This window comes from Dendropsophus ebraccatus, chromosome 3 (genome assembly GCF_027789765.1).
Source record: "Dendropsophus ebraccatus isolate aDenEbr1 chromosome 3, aDenEbr1.pat, whole genome shotgun sequence".
Lineage (NCBI taxonomy): Eukaryota > Metazoa > Chordata > Amphibia > Anura > Hylidae > Dendropsophus > Dendropsophus ebraccatus.
Window position 1 is genome coordinate 176,419,966 of NC_091456.1, and position 17,717 is coordinate 176,437,682.

Genomic DNA, 17,717 nt, shown 5'->3' on the forward strand with positions numbered 1-17,717 from the left:
GTCATCTCATTATCATTAGGGTGGAGGAGTAAATGACAGCTGGAGGCCTAGATAAGGCAGAATAGTGAGGGCTCTATTAGATGGGGCACAACTACAGAGGGGGGAGGGAAGTATACAGTATGGGGGGCCTTACTACAGGGGGGAGGAATACAGTACAGAGCAACAACCACAAAGGAAGAGAGGAAGGTATACAGTATGGGGGTAACAAAATTCATAAATGTCAGCACACCCGCAGTTTTACTTGTGGATCCGCCTTTGGTTATGTGCTTGAACATCCATAGAAGAAAAGAATTAATCCAGCATGGTCAGTAAAACTTCTGCTTTGCTTTATTCAAGGAATAGTAAAAACAGGGCAATTCGCACCATCGTGCAGCGCACCTGCTAGTCTTTAGTAGTGCGTTTCGGATGCATGCGCTTTTGCTCACAGACCTGGTCGCAGGGCGCATGCATCTGAAACGCGTCATTAAAGACTAACAGGTGCGCTGCACGATGGCGAATTGTCCTGTTTTTACTATTCCTTAAATAAAGCAAAGCAGAAGTTTTACTGACCATGCTGGATTAATTCTTTTCTTCTATAGATACAGTATGGGGGGCCTTACTGCAGAGGGCGGATGTATACGGTATGGAGGAACAACTGCAGAGGGGGAGGTATACAGTATGGGGACCACCTGCAGAGGGGTAATGTATACAGTATGGGTAAACAACTACAGAGGGGGAAGGAGGTATACAGTAGTGATGAGCGAATACTGTTCGATCGAATAGATATTCGATCGAATAGTGAGTTATTCCAATATTCGATATTCGTACGAATATCCCGTGCATATTCGATAAATATTCGATAAGCGTTCATATCCCCCAGCTTCCAGTTTCACCCTCCAAATGGTCAAATAGATGTTTTTCACTAATCGAATACTTGTTCCCATAGACTTTAATGGGATCGAATATTCAATCGAATATTCGAATATTCGCGGGATATTCGTACGAATATCGAATATTCAAATATCTCACTATTCGCTCATCACTAGTATACAGTATGGAGGCCTAATTACAGAGGAACAGTATAGCAGCCTAAAAACAGTGGGGCATACAGTACGGCGGCTAGCTGTCATATAGAGTGGGGACATGACCTATACCTAGAATAACCCCTAGCCCATTTTTTGAGAAAAAAAAAAAATAAGACCCTGTGTTATTTTTGGAGAAACACGGTATCACCCTGTATAATATGACGGTCAACCTGCTGACCAATGAACAAACCCTTGTTGATCAGCTGATCCCTTTGTTGTGGCTGGTGTAAAAAACATTGCTCAATATAACTTAAAGGGGTTTTCTGGGTCTAAAACATTCAACACTATCCTCTAAAATCTTAGGTACCGTGTTTGTCCATAAGTATGTTTCCAGACTGGATAACTTTGGTTTTTATGTAGTGAGGAGGTCCGATTTTTTGTGTCTGGGCTCCAGCAAAGTACACGGTTATGTGCCCACACACTAGAATGGGAACTATACCATGAAGACCCTTAATCATGGCTGGGCAAAGGATCTTAATCATCTACATGGCAGTGATTACTGTCTTAAGGTGGCTGTATACCTTCAATAACCATCAGTCGAATAATTAATTGATTAGCCGACGGATATCTCTCCCATCCTCCCTATACACATGACTGTTTGGCATGGCCGATCGTTCCTCTCTTCTCTATGTAGAGGGGTAAGCTTCAGTCAAAGGGCTGTGGAGTGGCTTATCTCTCTGAAAACAAAGGGGTCTGGCAGTGAAATTTCATCACATCCGACCCCTAGCTTCACCTGTGAAATATCGGGAAACCCCATACACTCTATACTGATGGCTGAACCCACCGCTAAAGTGTATGTAGACCATTACAGTACTGCAAGGATGATGTAGACAGTAGAGGCCTTTCAGACCAATCCAGGAGACAATCTAACTTTCTTCATGTCCCAGTAGTAAGTACTTTGATAACAGACAGACAAAAACCAAAAAGTAAGTATCAGCAGCAAATTTCTAGAAATGACTAGCCAGTCCCTAAGATGGTCCAGTCCTGGACATGTCCCTATAGAGTCATCACATCTATTAACATAGAGACATACCCACCGACATATAGCAAATATGCAATCCTTGCTTTAAGAGACAAGACCACCTACAGTTGTGGAGCAGCTTCAACTACAATCCAAGGACTTACCTGACCTCAGTTTAGTTTTTTACTTAAAGGGAATCTGTCACTAGGTTTATTTCGCCTTAAATGAGGGCAGCATAAACTAGTGACAGAAATACTGAACAGATTGATGAATTACTTACATCATTCTGTTCAGCCGTTCTCCTAATATGCAGGAGAATAGGATTCTTGCCACACCCCTCCCCCGCGCCCTTCAGCTGCTGATTGACAGGTGACTGCCTATACACAGCATAGATAGATAACTGTCAATCAGCAGCTGGTGGGCGGAGTTTTCTGCTTCTCATAAATATCCAGGGCTACTCAGCTCACACACATAATGAAGAGGACTACATATTGTCCATGTTTTTCAGTCTGGGAACACATGGTCAATCCATGGTATGTGGTGGACTCTGGAGACCACTATCAAGCTCTGGGTCACTCTGGTACCTCTGATTGTACATCACTGTGTTGGCAGTAAGGCTGTGAGCTCTGTACATGATGTGCGATGCTAAAATCATACAAATATAGACAATGATGAATCTGTAAATGTTTATGGAAGAGCAGAACCAGCGTCCAACATGGAGAAAACTGGAAATACAAACTTGTAAACAGTGCGAGCAGATTAGATGAGCGACTTCCAGAATTCAATCCTCTAGATGTAAACACATTGCTGGATGGACAGTGCACTACTGATACTGCTCTGGGCAATCTCAGCCCTATGTACTTTATTCTGATAGAAAACAGAAATTCAGGATGGAATACGGGAACGTTGTGTGCAGGTCTGGTTAGGATGGAAAATCCTATTTGTTAATGAGATGTCCTGAACTACTGTGCAATGACATGGTGGCCAAAGTTGTCCATGAACTTAATACCCTATAGTACGTAGCTCCGACTAATGGTTTCCTACCCATCCTCTTCATCATTGATGATGGAAGAACCCCATGGAAGAACCCCAAGGAACACCACCGGCCATTCTACAGAATGATGGTTAGTGTTGAGCAAACGTGCCGAAAGTTTGGATTCGGCAACATACGACCGCATCCGAACGCTCGCCGTTTGGCTCCAAGTGGCTGGTGATGTTGGATGCTGCTCCCTAGGGAGTCCTGTAACTCAAGGATACAGCCATAGGCCATACGCTGTATCCATGTTTTCCTGGCCTCATCCAACTTCTTCAGACTCCTGGAGTCAAATGCCGAGAGTTTGGGTTTGGTCAAACGTTGCCGAACCCAAACTTTCGGCAAGTTTTCTTAACACTAGAGATGACAACAGTCAGGATCTCTTGTGTAGTCACCTACTGAGTGGAGTTCCTATTGCTAATCGATGGCCAATATCAGGAGTAGGGAACCTTGGCTCTCCAGCTGTTGCAAATCTACAACTCCTATCATGCCTGGAGAGCCAGAGGTTTAGCTTTGGCTGTCCAGACATGATGGGAGTTGTAGTTTTGCAACAGCTGGAGAGCCAAGGTTTCCTACCCCTGGCCTATATCATATATCATTCTGAAAGTAATACAACCAATATACTATATATACAATATTACTTTTGATTCTCCTTGTATATTCGGCAGCAGGATTAGTCTCCGTCATACAGAATACCCCATACAGTGCAGCATCTTGGAAGCGGAGAGGAAAGTAAACACCCTGAAGATGTGTTGTTTCTTGTCAGATGTCGGAGCGGGATCCTATTTCATGTACAATGTCATTTGTGAGAGTTTAAATAAGTCTTCAGATCATGGAGGTTAATTGTGAACGCCTGCAGGCAGCAGAGAGAGAGAGAGAGAGAGAGAGAGAGAGAGAGAGAGAGAGAGAGAGAGAGAGAGAGAGAGAGAGGGGACCTCCGAATGTACAATGTCCAGTAATAGAGGAAAAAGCCTGTAGGACTGCTTCTCACTATCAGTAGATGAGATGTAGGAATGTTATACGGCCGCCGACAATCCCCATATAAAACACAACATCATGAAACTATTAAACTGATGTGGAACGTGTGCTCAAGTGCAAAAACCTCAAGTGTTGGTGTCTCATACTCTCCTATCTATCCATCTATTATCTATCTATCTATCTCCTATCTATCTATCTATCTATCCATCCATCTATCTCCTATCTGTCTGTCTACCTACCTACCTATCTATCCGTCTGTCTATCTATTAATCTATCTATCTATCTATCTATCTTCCTATCTATCTCCTATCTATCTATCTATCTATCTCCTATCTATCATCTATCTATCTATCTATCTATCTATCCATCTATCTATTTATCTATCTCCTATCTATTATCTATCTATTTATCTCCTATCTATTATCTATCTATCTATCTATCCATCTATCTCCTATCTATCTATCTCCTATCTATCTATCTCCTATCTATCCATCTATCTATCTATGTATCTATCTATCCATCTCCTATCTATCTATCTATCTATCTATCTATCTATCTATCTATCTATCCATCTCCTATCTATCTATCTATCTATCTATCTATCCATCTCCTATCTATCTATCTATCTATCTATCTATCTATCTATCTATCTCCTATCTATCTATCTATCCATCTCCTATCTATCTATCTATCTATCTATCTATCTATCTATCTCCTATCTATCTATCTATCTATCTATCTATCTATCTATCTATCTATCTCCTATCTATCTATCTATCTCCTATCTATCTATCTATCTATCTATCTATCTCCTATCTATCCATCTATCCATGGCTGCGTGCTCTTGTTTCGTCTATGTGGCAGGGGGATTGTAAGCCCTTATCTCTTTATCTGAATCTTTTTGATCACAGATGCCCCATACACCACAGACTGACGGCCAAAACCACCACGAGTGAGCCAATAAGGACTGTGCTTCCTCAAAGGAGAACATACAGTCGTAAACCCCCTATAGACTTTATCCTGTGTTCCCGCCACCAAGGTCATACATACCTACTCTGACAGACAAAGTGTCCAAAGATGGTATATAACTATATATTACTATGATCTATGAGGGATATTTATCAAACATGGTGTAAAGTGAAACTGGCTCAGTTGCCCCTAGCAACCAATCAGATTCCACCTTTCATTTTCCAAAGAGTCTGTGAGGAATGAAAGGTGGAATCTGATTGGTTGCTAGGGGCAACTGAGCCAGTTTCACTTTACACCATGTTTGATAAATCTCCCCAATATGGGTCTATCTATCTGTATGATTTTGTAGACTGTTTTCCACTTTGCCAAGACGAGGAACGCGATATTACCAAACCGTAAGATGACGCACGGCGATGATGTATAACCCTCAGCACGCGAGGCCTCTGCTCATCCGCCATGCTAGCTGATAGGAATTTCCCCTTCTTGAAGCAGTAAATGTGAAGTGCTCCTCAGCCATTTCCTTCTGCCAAACTGGTGGAGAAGGGATTGCTCACAAGACTGTGAATGGAACATGATTACACGAATAAGACTTTCCTGAGAACACATTGAGAAATCAGAGTGAATTAAATTGCTCAAAGATTCTCCCCAGATTAGGAGTTTAGCAAGTCGCATACTTGGTCCATGTGCTCATCCTTAACCCTTTCTGCAGTGGGATCTAATGTTACAAATTAAGCAAATCCTTCAAATTTGAAAAATGTTCTAGTGTGGTCTTATGCTTATGTGTCTCCATGGTAACAGACTACAAACAAACCCTGTAGACATGGGGTCCTATTACACGGAGCAATTTTTAATGACTAACGATAAACAAACGTTAACCTGAAATCGTTCACCATATTACACAGAACGATGGTCGTTAGTTACGATCGTTACTACAATCGTTATCTATGATCGTTACTATTGTTTAGCATCGTTACTATGATCGTTTACTCCTTCTGATCCCAGCAAAACAATGAACAATGTGCAATTACACTGAACGATTAGTGAACAAATGCAGAACTCGAGCGAACGAATGTGGAATTACAGCGAACGATTAACAATAATTTTAGGTTCAGATCTAAATCAACTAAAAACGATATACGAACGATTTTTCGATCGTTGCCTGCAATTACACTGAACGATTATCGTTTACATTCAAATATATAACGATTTTTCGCACGATAATCGTCCCGTGTAATAGGGCCCTTACTCCTTTTCATCTTTCCTCAACTTTTTTTTTTGCGATAGATGAATCAATCAATCAATCAGACTACACAGTGTTTGTTTGTAGTCTGTTACCATGGATACACACAGGTCCTTATAGAAACTGTTTTTTCCTGTAACATTGCACCATTTTTCTATTTAGATTCATTGGTGGACAAAACAAAAATAGTTGCTGCAAAGGGCACTTTTTTGTATTTCTTACATGTCCATATAACTTTTGCATGCTATATTATAGAACTAAATAGGTAGGCAAATTATTGTAGTTTTGCTAGGGATTTTTTGACTATTTTGATCACCTTTAGTAGCCAAACAATACGAGTAGATTTTAAAATGAAATGACCCTCCAAAATTTCAGGTCACTTCACTACTAGGTCGCAGGGGTATTCTGGCAAATAAAAATTAGTTTCACATTTCTTTAATTAGTTTGACATTTAATTGTACTTTATCTTTCAGTACTTATCAGCAGCAGTATGTACTGCAGGAAGTGGTGTATTCTTTCCAGTCTGATGCACTGCTTTCTGCTGCCACCTCTGTCCATGTCAGGAACTGTCCAGAGCAGGAGAGGTTTTCTATGGGGATTTTCTGCTGCTCTGGACAGTTCCTGACATGGACAGAGGTGGCAGCAGAGAGCGCTACTTCCTGCAGGATATACAGAAGCTGATAAGTAATGGAAGGTTTGATATTTAATAAAAATAAGTAAATTACACTTTCTGACCCGTTGATTTGAAAGGGGGGAAAATGGTGGGAGTACTCCTTTAATAAAGTTACATAACTTTATTATACAGTTTATTATACTATTGCAGTGGCAGCAGTAAGCGATGACACAGCCTCTCTGCTGCACAACTGGCTGTGTCCAGAACTGCGACCGTCTCTTTTTTCCCCCCAGTTTTTATATTTTCTTTTTACATTGAGTGCCTGTGGTAAGCAACAACACGCCGCCTCTACTGCCACCACTGGCTGCGTCAGGAACTGCACTATATATAATATATATATATATATATATATATATATATACATATATATGCTCCGGTGAGGTTATCACTTGTTTCAGAAGTTGCTTTGCGGAAGATAAAGAAAGTGTTGGACGTCTCCCAGTCCCTTGAGCTCAGCTATACGTGTATATTTTTATGCAGATAGTATCAGCATCTACACAGTGTCATACAGACAGCTCCAGGTTACACACTTACACCCATATCTTTTGCCACTTCTGGTTTTCAAACAAAGTATTGTCAAGCCAAGCTGCCTGCGTAATGTAAGGAATGTATCACAAGAGCCGTGTGAAGGACGCTTCCCAATAAGAAGGCGCTTGCAGACAGCTTGAAGAGCCCGTTAGCATTTAAACCACATGTGTATTATAGTGCAGATGTAGCAGAGGCGAATCCGTCATGTAACTTTGATGAGCTGTATTGCTGGTGCATTGTGTTAACTCCCTAAGGAGAATGCAGGCGTTTACTTTTAGTCTCATGTAAATGCTCAAGCCATGGGTTGTGTGACATGACAAACTCACCTCTGCTACATCTGTAAAACAACAATAGTTGCTTCCATCTCTTAGGCTGTCAAATTTTGTGTTAAAGGGGTGCTCCAGTGAAAATATTTTTCTTTCAAATCAACTGGTTTCAGAAAGTTATATAGATTTGTAATTTACTTCTAATTAAAAAACTCAAGTATTCCAGTAATTATCAGCTGCTGTATGTCCTGCAGGAAGTGGTGTATTCTTTCCAGTCTGACATAGTGCTCTCTGCTGCCACCTCTGCCCATGTCAAGAACTGTCTACAGCAAAAACAAATGTTTATAGCGAACTTCTAAAGCTCTGGCCAGTTCCTGATACAGCAAAAGGTGGCAGCAGGGAGTACTGTGTCAGACTGGAAAAATCTATAAGATTTAGTGCAGGGCAGGGCTTCCTGCAGTCTTTGTCAGTCCTTCTGTTTTCCATCCTTACACTCATCTATACACACTGCTGCTATAATGTGCCTGCACTCACACTCAGCTATACACTCTGTTGTTATAATGTGATTGCACTTACACTCAGCTATACAGACTGCTGCTATAATGTGCCTGCACTTACACTCAGCTATAAACACTGCTGTATAAAAAAGTTTCTGTCACTGTCCTCCCACTCAGCTCTGTGATTTTACCTTCTGATTGGTCCGTGCTGAACCCACCCCTTCCCCATTGCTGTAATGTGACCACACAGACCTCTGACAGCAGCCCTGCTTCTCTATTCTAGCCTGTTGTTCTACCCTACTGCATTATGGGATCTGCAGCTTCATCCTGTATCTACAAACTGTTGCTGTGTTATCAGGTTTATGCAGTTACTATACATTATACTCCACATGCTGATTGCTATACTGTACAGTAACATATCACATATTCAGCTGTTTTTAAATGTTTGTTTCATTATTTTTGGGGTGTGGAACCAATTTTCTGCATTTCAATGATTTCTTATGGGAAAATTTGCTTTGATTTGAGTGATTTGGATTAAAAGCACGGTCCCGGAACGAATTATGCTCGTAATATATGGTACCAGTGTAGTTGATTTAAACAATAGATCATTTTCATAAATATATTATATCCATACCACCCAGCAATCCATGGACTTTTTCCAGGGAAATCGATTACAAGTCCTTCGGCTGTCGGGGTATGCTGAGAGTTGTAGTCTTGCAACAGCTGGAGGGCCACAGGTTGGAAAACACTGACAACTGACAAAAGGTGGCACTATAGAGTCAGCTCTCTTTCTTCTGGGGGAAAGCTAATTTGCATATTTTTCCCAGAGACCATTGCCTGGCCTATAAGATCCCTATATTAGCTCGTAGTCTTTAGAAGGAGAAACACTACCTCCCAATACACATATTATAAGTCTGAGACACAGCAGACAGCAGACACAGGCTGCCATAAAGCATCCAGGGTCACATGAGGGCCTCTCCATAACAGAACTAGATTGCTGGTCATATAATGGTCTAAAACACAAGGAATAGATAATGACCCCCAAGGAATCTTTTTCTTTTGTTTCACCCCTGGATTCTCCCCAATTGCTGACAGTGGGGTAATGAATGGCTCTACCTAATGGAAGGTAAGTGGGTATCACGTATCAAGAATATTACATTTAGGTGAAATCTAATATCGGGATATCGGGTTATCTGACCCAAAGCCGTGGCCACAAAAACTCCAAAAATGTCAGCAGCCATCTCCATAGATGCGTCATCATTAGCTGTAGTTTTTATTCTTTTTTATACATCACCTAATAAAAAGCAAGAGCCATCATGAAGTGTAGGGGAGTATTGTGCCCCCCCAATGAGTATAAGAGCAGCAGCCATAAAAGTACAAGGAGTCCCGTGGGTACACAGCTCCTGTGCAGGCCGATGTCTGGATGGTGACACACTATACACAGGCTATTTGGGTGTTGTCTGATCCTGCAGTCATGTGCTGCTTCACTATTTTATCCTAGAGGGCAAAACAGACTGAAGACACAAACAAACAGGGCCAGACTACAACAGGGTTTGTTTGTAGTCTGTCACCATAGAGATGCATAGATTTTTTCAGAAGCTATAGACACAAAGGCATAGATTGCCTATCTATGTAATTTTCAATATCATGTCTATCTATCTCCTATCTATCTGTCTATCTATCTCCTATCTGTCTATCATATATCTATCTACCTATCTATATCTATCTCCTATATATATAACATATATCTATCTACCTACCTATCTATCTATATCTATACTATCTATCTATCTCCTATCTATCATATATCTATCTACCTATCTAGCTATAATTTCCTATTCTTCTATCTTTCTATCTGATATCTATTCACCTATCTATCCACCCGCCCTCCTCATATATAAAACAAGAACATTTGTTATTTTAAACTTTTCACACTTTATAACATTACGGCATTAAGGATCATCTCACACACAGCGTTGGTATAACAAACTCTACATTTTTTTAGATGTTTTTATCACATTTCTGCCTTTTGTTTCTTTCGTTGTGCCACACTAAATACACACTAAGTACTGATTTGTTGCATTGTTTAATATATACATATATATATATATATATATATATATATATATATATATATGATTTTTATTTTTATATATCAGAGGCTTACTTATGATTTTTTTTCTGGCTTGTTCCAGAGTCTTCTCTGCAGGAGTTACAAAAACAACATACACAACAAAAACCACCCGTTACATATATAGTTTGGTGTTTTCATTTAGCCTATAGGTATCGTATTGTCGCAATGTGTCCAGATATTCCACAAATCTGAATCCTAACAACATACGGACTCTTTGTATCCATCACTAGTCTGACTCCGACCACACGGAAAGATCGCTCTTCTCTTCGCAACGGTTACAACCGTTGAAATATAGGACACCAATGCAAAAATCAACAACAACAAAGGGTTAATCCTACAGATGGAGAGCGCTGAGCGCCCGGACACGCTGCTTATCTGCTCCATCGCAGCATCAAACACGTGTGACTATCAACAGCCAAACATCGACAATGACCCGGAAAACTTACTGAAAGCAGGTAGTCAGCTCCCCCGTAGACTTCAGACACGGGTACTTGGTGGTGGTGACTTTGTTCTCTGAACAGACTTCCCTACAAGTCATAAGGAACAAAAAAAAGTCAATGTAAGGAACGTCTTCCCCATCTTGGCTAATATACTTATACTTGTAGGACCCGGGAAGTTGAATATTTTTGCAAATACATTCATTTAGCAAAGTTGTGTAAAGTAAAACTGGCTCAGTTGCCCCTAGCAACCAATCAGATTCCACCTTTCATTCCTCACAGACTCTTTGGAAAATGAAAGGTGGAATCTGATTGGTTGCTAGGGGCAACTGAGCCAGGTTCACTTTACACCATGTTTGATAAATCTCCCCCATTGACACTTTCTTGTAAAAGCAGCACCACCCTTGTTTTCAATTGATATGTGGTATTACAGCTCAGTTCCATGAAGTGAATGAAGAGGAGTTCAGCACCCACAACCTGAGGATAAGATTGTTGCTGTTTGAATCAACTGTTTAAATCAACTGGTAAGAGAAAGTGCCAGAGATTTGTAATAAACTTTTATTTAAAAAAATCTCAATTCTATCAGCTGCTGTATGTCCTGCAGGAAGTGGTATATTCTTTCCAGTCTGACACAGTACTCTCTGCTGCCACCTCTGTCCATGTCAGGAACTGTTGAGAGTAGTAGCAAATCCCCATAGAAAACCTCTCCTGCTCTGGACAGTTCCTGTCATGAACAGAGGTGGGCAGCAGAGAGCACTGTGTCAGACTGGATAGAATACACCACTTTCTGCAGGACATACAGCAGCTGATACGTACTGGAAGACCGGAGATTTTTTAATAGAAGTAAATTGCAATTCTCTGGCACTTTCTGACACCAGTTGATTTGAAAGAAAAAATATTGGGTGAACAACCCCTTTAACTGTGTGAACAAGGCTTTAAAAAAAAACCTCATAAGTCAGCCATAATGAAATAAAATAACATTCATATTCTTTCCTTAAGTTTATTGCTACTACTATGTTTTTGCTCACCTATGGTGTCCATAATCATATGATATCATGTGACTGTGACCACCTATTGGGCAGTGGTATAAATTTTCACGGTTTGGGGGAATTTTAGATTAGGTTACCTATTGTTGGAATACACCTTTAGGTCTTGTTAATTTTTCACGGCGCCGCATACGATCCGGCCGTAAGCTCATACGCAGTGTGCATTGTGCGGGCGTATATCGTATACCTTTCCGTCCTTCTTCCCCACTCTCCTCATCATTAGGAATGATCCAGGAACATTTACTGCTGTTTGAACATTGCACAGGTGTATTAACGATCCAGTCCATGTTCATTATACTCACAGGTGAGGAATAGGAAGCAATCTGCCTGGAGCATTCCTAATGATGAGGAGGATGGGGAGGAAGGACAGAGAGGTGGTGCCAGCCTAATGCATATACAAATGTAAGCCCCGGCCGTTAGACACAGCGCTGCCGGATTAAAAGTTATTTTTATGACAATAACTGCATCACCTGCCGAACGGACCCCAGGACAGATCTTGGAATAAAAGCAGCTATCCGAAGGTACAAGTGGTTTGGAGGGGACAGATTGTGGGTACTGCATAAGATTAGGAAACAGTGCCACCCTTGTCCATAGGCTGTATCTGGTACTGCAATTCAAATAAATAAGGCTGAGCTGCAGTGCCAGGCAGGACCATGGACAAGAGGGGTGCTCTTTATGGACAGCAATGTTCTTCTCATCTCATTTAAGTGGAAATCATCAGAAAATATATGAAATTACAAAGTAGTCACAGGGCAAGTATGGAATTTAAGGTATATATTATGAACTATGCGTGAAGACACAATTAAAGGGATAAAAAAATATATTGCTCTACTGACGTGAATGGAGCAGAGTTGCAATACCACACACAACCTGAGAACAGGTGTGGCGCTGCTTATTTTGGAGCTATGTTTTTCTAATCCTGGATAAGCCCCATAACTAATAGCTGTAAGATTGTGAACCCTGCTGAGGACAAGGATGATGGGGGTTATTACAGGACTGGGAAATAGTCATCGTTATCACTTTAAAGTAGTGTTTTCCAACTTGCGGCTCTCCAGCTGTGGCAAAAGTACAACTCCCAGCATGCTGGGAGTTGTAGTTTTGCCGCAGCTGTAGAGTTGCAGGTTAGAGATTGGTACTATAAAGTGAAGCAAATACAAAGCTATCCTATAGAGAGTCCCAAATGAAGAATAGAGATGTCAGGGCATGCTGGGAGTTGTAGTTCTGCAACAACTGGAAAGCCACAGATTGGAGATCGCTGTTTTACAGTACAGCAAATACAGTGTTATCCTATAGAAAGTCCAACATGAAGAATAGAGAGGTCAGGGCATGCTGGGAGTTGTAGTTTTGCATCAGCTGGAAAGAAACAGGTTGGAGATCGCTGCTCTACAGTAAAGCAAATATAATTCTATCCTTTAGAGAGTCCAACATGAAGACAGTGACCGACCTGTTAACTCCATAGAGAAATAATTTTTGCATGCAATATGCAATAATTCCAACCATTATGGAATTCTCTGAATTGTCCCATTTCTCCTAATAGCAAAACACTGAGGTTCTATGCAATTTTACTGCGAACCTCACACAATTATAACAAAAAAAAAAAAAACACCATAAATCCTAGATACTTATGGTATCATTCTATAATTTACTCTATTATTTTTAATATTTTATTATTGTATATTATTATTTTTTTATTATATTATTATATATATTTTTTATTAGTATTATATATATATTTTTTTCCTATATATTTCCCTATATAAAAATCAATATAAGGAGGTTACACAATAATAAAAGGTAGCTAAAAAAAAAAAAAAGACTGCCCATATAACTCCTGAAAAAATTTACAAAAAAAAAAAAAAGAATTAATTCATTGTGTACTAAAGTAGAGTAGAAGTAGAGTAGAATTCCTTTAACTATTAAAATTTAAGAGGGAATATATATATATATATATATATATATATATATATATATATATACACAGTATACTGTGTATATATATATATATATATATATATATATATATATATATATATATATATAATTTTTTATTTTTTTTTCAAAATTGTAAAGATTCTTGAAACTGATTAATGAACCCAATGCGATAACCCTTTAAGACTCATCATCATCAGGGGGAGGTCATGACAGGTGATGCCCACAGGGGCCCCTCACCTGGAGGTAACCTAATCCATCATAGCCCCACTGGACACAAGGCTTAATAACAATCTATCAGTAACCTGAAGTAGTCACCCACCTGTCTGCTTCCACCTCCTCCCTGTAGGTCCAGGCCAGTCCTAGGGACAGCAGCAGCAAGAGGCAGCCCAGGCACAGGCAGATCCTCCGGGCACCCCTCTCACACATTGCCCCCTCCTTGCCCTGCTGGCTGAAGGCTTCTTGCTCTCTCCCCCCAACCAAAGTTTTGCAATCTTCAGCCTTTTCTGCTCTTCTGGACGTAGAGAACACTACCAGAGCTGGGCTGCAGGGGGCGCTCAGGAGGACTGGAACCTGTAGTAGAAGTGCTGAGCTTCAGAGAAGAGGGAGCTGGAGTCCAGACTATAGCTGGAGCTGCTCTGCCTGCTGTCTAATATTGGAGGTGGAGCTGTTCATGCAGATTACAGACCATGGGAAGACAAGTGAAGGACACTGGAAGACTCACACACACACAGTCCCAGCTGTGCCTCCAGGAGAGCAGTTCTCTTTCGGGTCCGCACTCTACTGTCCTAACTTGATCTCTTTTTGGAGCTTGACAGATCCTTCTTGGAGATCCCTTCTGGAGCTCTTCTTCTTCTTCTTGGATTTATCTCTGCTGGAGTTGTAAGGTTTCCCCCCCTTCTCTTATCTCTGCTCTGTTCTTAGTTTGCATGGGACTGCCTGTTTGCAGGGACACCTTTTTTTATATGTGTCTTCCTGTTATCTTGCTTCTCTTTGCCCCCTTGTGTTGCTCCTCAAGGTGGGATTGATCTCATGCTTTCATGTGACAGGTTTGGGTTGTAAACCTTGTGGGATGTTTTTCTTTCCTCTTTTTTTGTGTGATCAGAGAGGGGAGGGGGCTGAGCCTGGTATGTCATCTCCTAACCTCCTCACAGGGGGTGGGTGGGGGACTCCTGCATCTGGACAGTAATAAGCTAATCACTATCTGTCTCCTAGAACACAAAGCATTTAGAGGGGTTGCACATTGCACCAGATCCATAGCTCATAGACCAGTGGTAGGGAACCTTGACTTTCCAGCTGCTGCAAAACTACAACTCCCATCATGCTTGGACAGCCAAAGCTTTAGCTTTGGCTGTCCAGGCATGATGGGAGTTGTAGTTTTGCAACAGCTGGAGAGCCAAGGTTCCCTACCCCTGCCATAGACTGATACTGTGTATAGAATAGCAGTGTCTACAGTTACTGTTATAGGAGAGATTGTAGAAGTGAATGTATTCAAAACAATCATGTATCAAAATGTATCGATAAAATTTTTTTTAAAAAAGTCACTCGAGTCCTGAATGGCAGATCACACAAGTGAGAGAGCAGGATTTAACCCTTTCTTATATTTTTGCACACTAAGGGTCCATTTACACAGAAAGATTATCTGCCAAAGATTTGAAGCCAAAGCCAGAAACAGACTGTAAACAGAGATCAGGTCATAAAGGAAAGCCTGAGATTTTTCCTCTTTTCAAATCCATTCCTGGCTTTGGCTTCAAATCTGTGGCAGATAATCTGTCAGATAATCTTTCTGTGTAAATGGACCCTTACACATACAGATTTACCGTTTAAGAAAGACTATAAAGAGGTACATTTGTTTTGTAGTAAATTTCCTTGTTGGAACATTTAAAGAGGTTGTTCATTAAAAAAAAATTATATTTTTTAATAAACTGTTAGAAAGTGCCCGAGATTTTTAATTTACTTCTGTTAAAAAAAGATTGACTCTTCCAGTACTTATCAGCTGCTGTATGTTCTGCAGAAAATGCTGTATTCTCTCCAGTCTGACACAGTGCTGCCACCTCTGTCCATGTCAGGAACTGTCCAGAGCAGCAGCAAATCTCTGTAGAAAACCTCTCCTGCGCTCCATACTGGAGAGAATACACCACTTCCTGCAGCACATACAGCAGCTGATAAGTACTGAAAGACTGTAGATTTTGTTAATGGAAGTAAATGACAAATCTCTAACACTTTCTGGCACCAGTTGGTTTAAAAGGAAAAAAAATGGTGAACAACTCCTTTAAGCTGACTTTTTTTAAATTCTCTGAAAATCTAATAAAAATAAAAAACCTATGTTGGGGGTTTAGAGACCCCACATTTATGTCCCCTGTTAGGGTGATAATAGTGACAGTCCTTATTTATTAACTATGAAACAGCTGCAAAGTGCATCTCTCTTTCTGGAGGACACAGCATGTCTATATGTCTAGATATTTGTTTCAATGAGAACAGTGTAATACTGCATGTCTCCTCCTGGGGCGCTACAGGAAAATTGAACACAGTTTATTATGCGGGGACTCCTCTAACAGATACTGATGCTTTATGGATTGTTGCAGTGGGAAGTGAATAGCACCTCATTTCTCCAATTCTGTGTGAACCATAATTTTTTTTCAATTCATACTATACTAATAATGTCTTAAAGCAGAAAGCAGCAGCTCAGAACTGGGGGAAGGAGACTGAATAGATAATAACGAGTATGGAAGGAATTGTTAGTCTCACCATGGGCAGCAACATATCAAAAGTTATTTTGAATATTTAAATAGTGGAATACCCCTTTAATATTCCACAGTTAGCAAACAAACGACATACTATACCAACTCATAGAACACTTTAAAAGGGTTCTCTAGACATTGAAATTTTATGTATTTATTTATATTTTTAAAAAAATTCTGAATGTCTGGAGTACCTTTTTAAGGCTGGCCCCGGCTCTGTCCTAATAGTACTGAAAGAATGCAGGCTTAGAAGAACAGTTTCTTCCAGAAACAGCGCCTCTCCTGTCTTCAGTTTGTACTGCAGTCTAGTTGCATTGAAGTGAATGAAGCTGAATTGTAATTCCACACATAACCTGAGGACAGGGGTGGCGCTGTTTTTGCAACAAAACAAAAAAAAAAAAAACGGTTGGCAGTAATCTCCAGGTCAGATTCTCCTGGGCAGACACATTGCCTCATGTCTCTGTAACCAGGAATCCTCAGCTTGGACCAAGTTAAAACGCAGATTTTTCTGCGACGTTTATTGCTGGCTGATCCAGTAATGCTGGATCTGGGCTCCGCTTTCTGGACGATCCATTTTTAGCAGCTGGAATGAAACAAAACGTGTTTTTGTGAGGATCTAGTGAGTGGCTCCGCTCGGCGCGGCCTCCGCTCTTCCAGGCCAGGGATTATCCAGCTGCTTTGTGGCCCAGCAGTCTCATCCCATTCACAGACGTCTACCATCTCCTAAACTAAACCTTACAGCCTCAGCCTGGATGAAACAGTCCCATTAACCCCTGAGTGCCCACCGACGCTTTTATGATGGGTGGTCAGGGGTCATGAGGCTGCGACACCAATAAGAAATGAATGTTTTAAGGAAGGAACACTCAGGCTTTGCATTAGTTTATTGCCTAGTGCCGGTCTTGAGTGTGCCCCCTAACCGTACCAGCAGAGTGCCCCCAATAAGCAATGCTACCAGCAATCTTCTTCCAATAGGCAATACTACCAACAGTGTACCCCCTAACAGTACCAGCAGAGTGCCCCCTAACAGTAGTAGCAAAGGGCCCCAAATAAGCAATACTACCAGCAGTGTGCCCCCTGACAGTACCAGCAGAGTGCCCCGAAAAGGAAATACTACCAGCAGAGTGCCCCCAATAGGCATTACTACCAGCATTGTGTCCTCTAATAGTCAGTACTACAAGAAGAGTGCCCCCAATAGGCAAAATTACCAGCAGATTGCCCCCT

The 17,717-nt window shown here is 40.9% G+C and overlaps 1 protein-coding gene across 1 annotated transcript in view; it reads right to left on the reverse strand.

Moving 5' to 3' along the window:
- CCBE1 (collagen and calcium binding EGF domains 1) overlaps positions 1-14,805 on the reverse strand; it is a 214,819-nt gene extending 200,014 nt beyond the window's left edge. Inside the window, exons 1-2 of the mRNA XM_069964814.1 lie at positions 14,078-14,805; positions 10,790-10,870 (exon numbers count right to left, since the gene is read on the reverse strand). Of these exons, the coding sequence (XP_069820915.1) occupies positions 10,790-10,870; positions 14,078-14,184 (188 nt within the window). The 5' untranslated portion in view covers positions 14,185-14,805. The remainder of the gene's footprint in view (positions 1-10,789; positions 10,871-14,077) is intronic.
- Between the last annotated feature and the right edge of the window lie 2,912 nt (positions 14,806-17,717).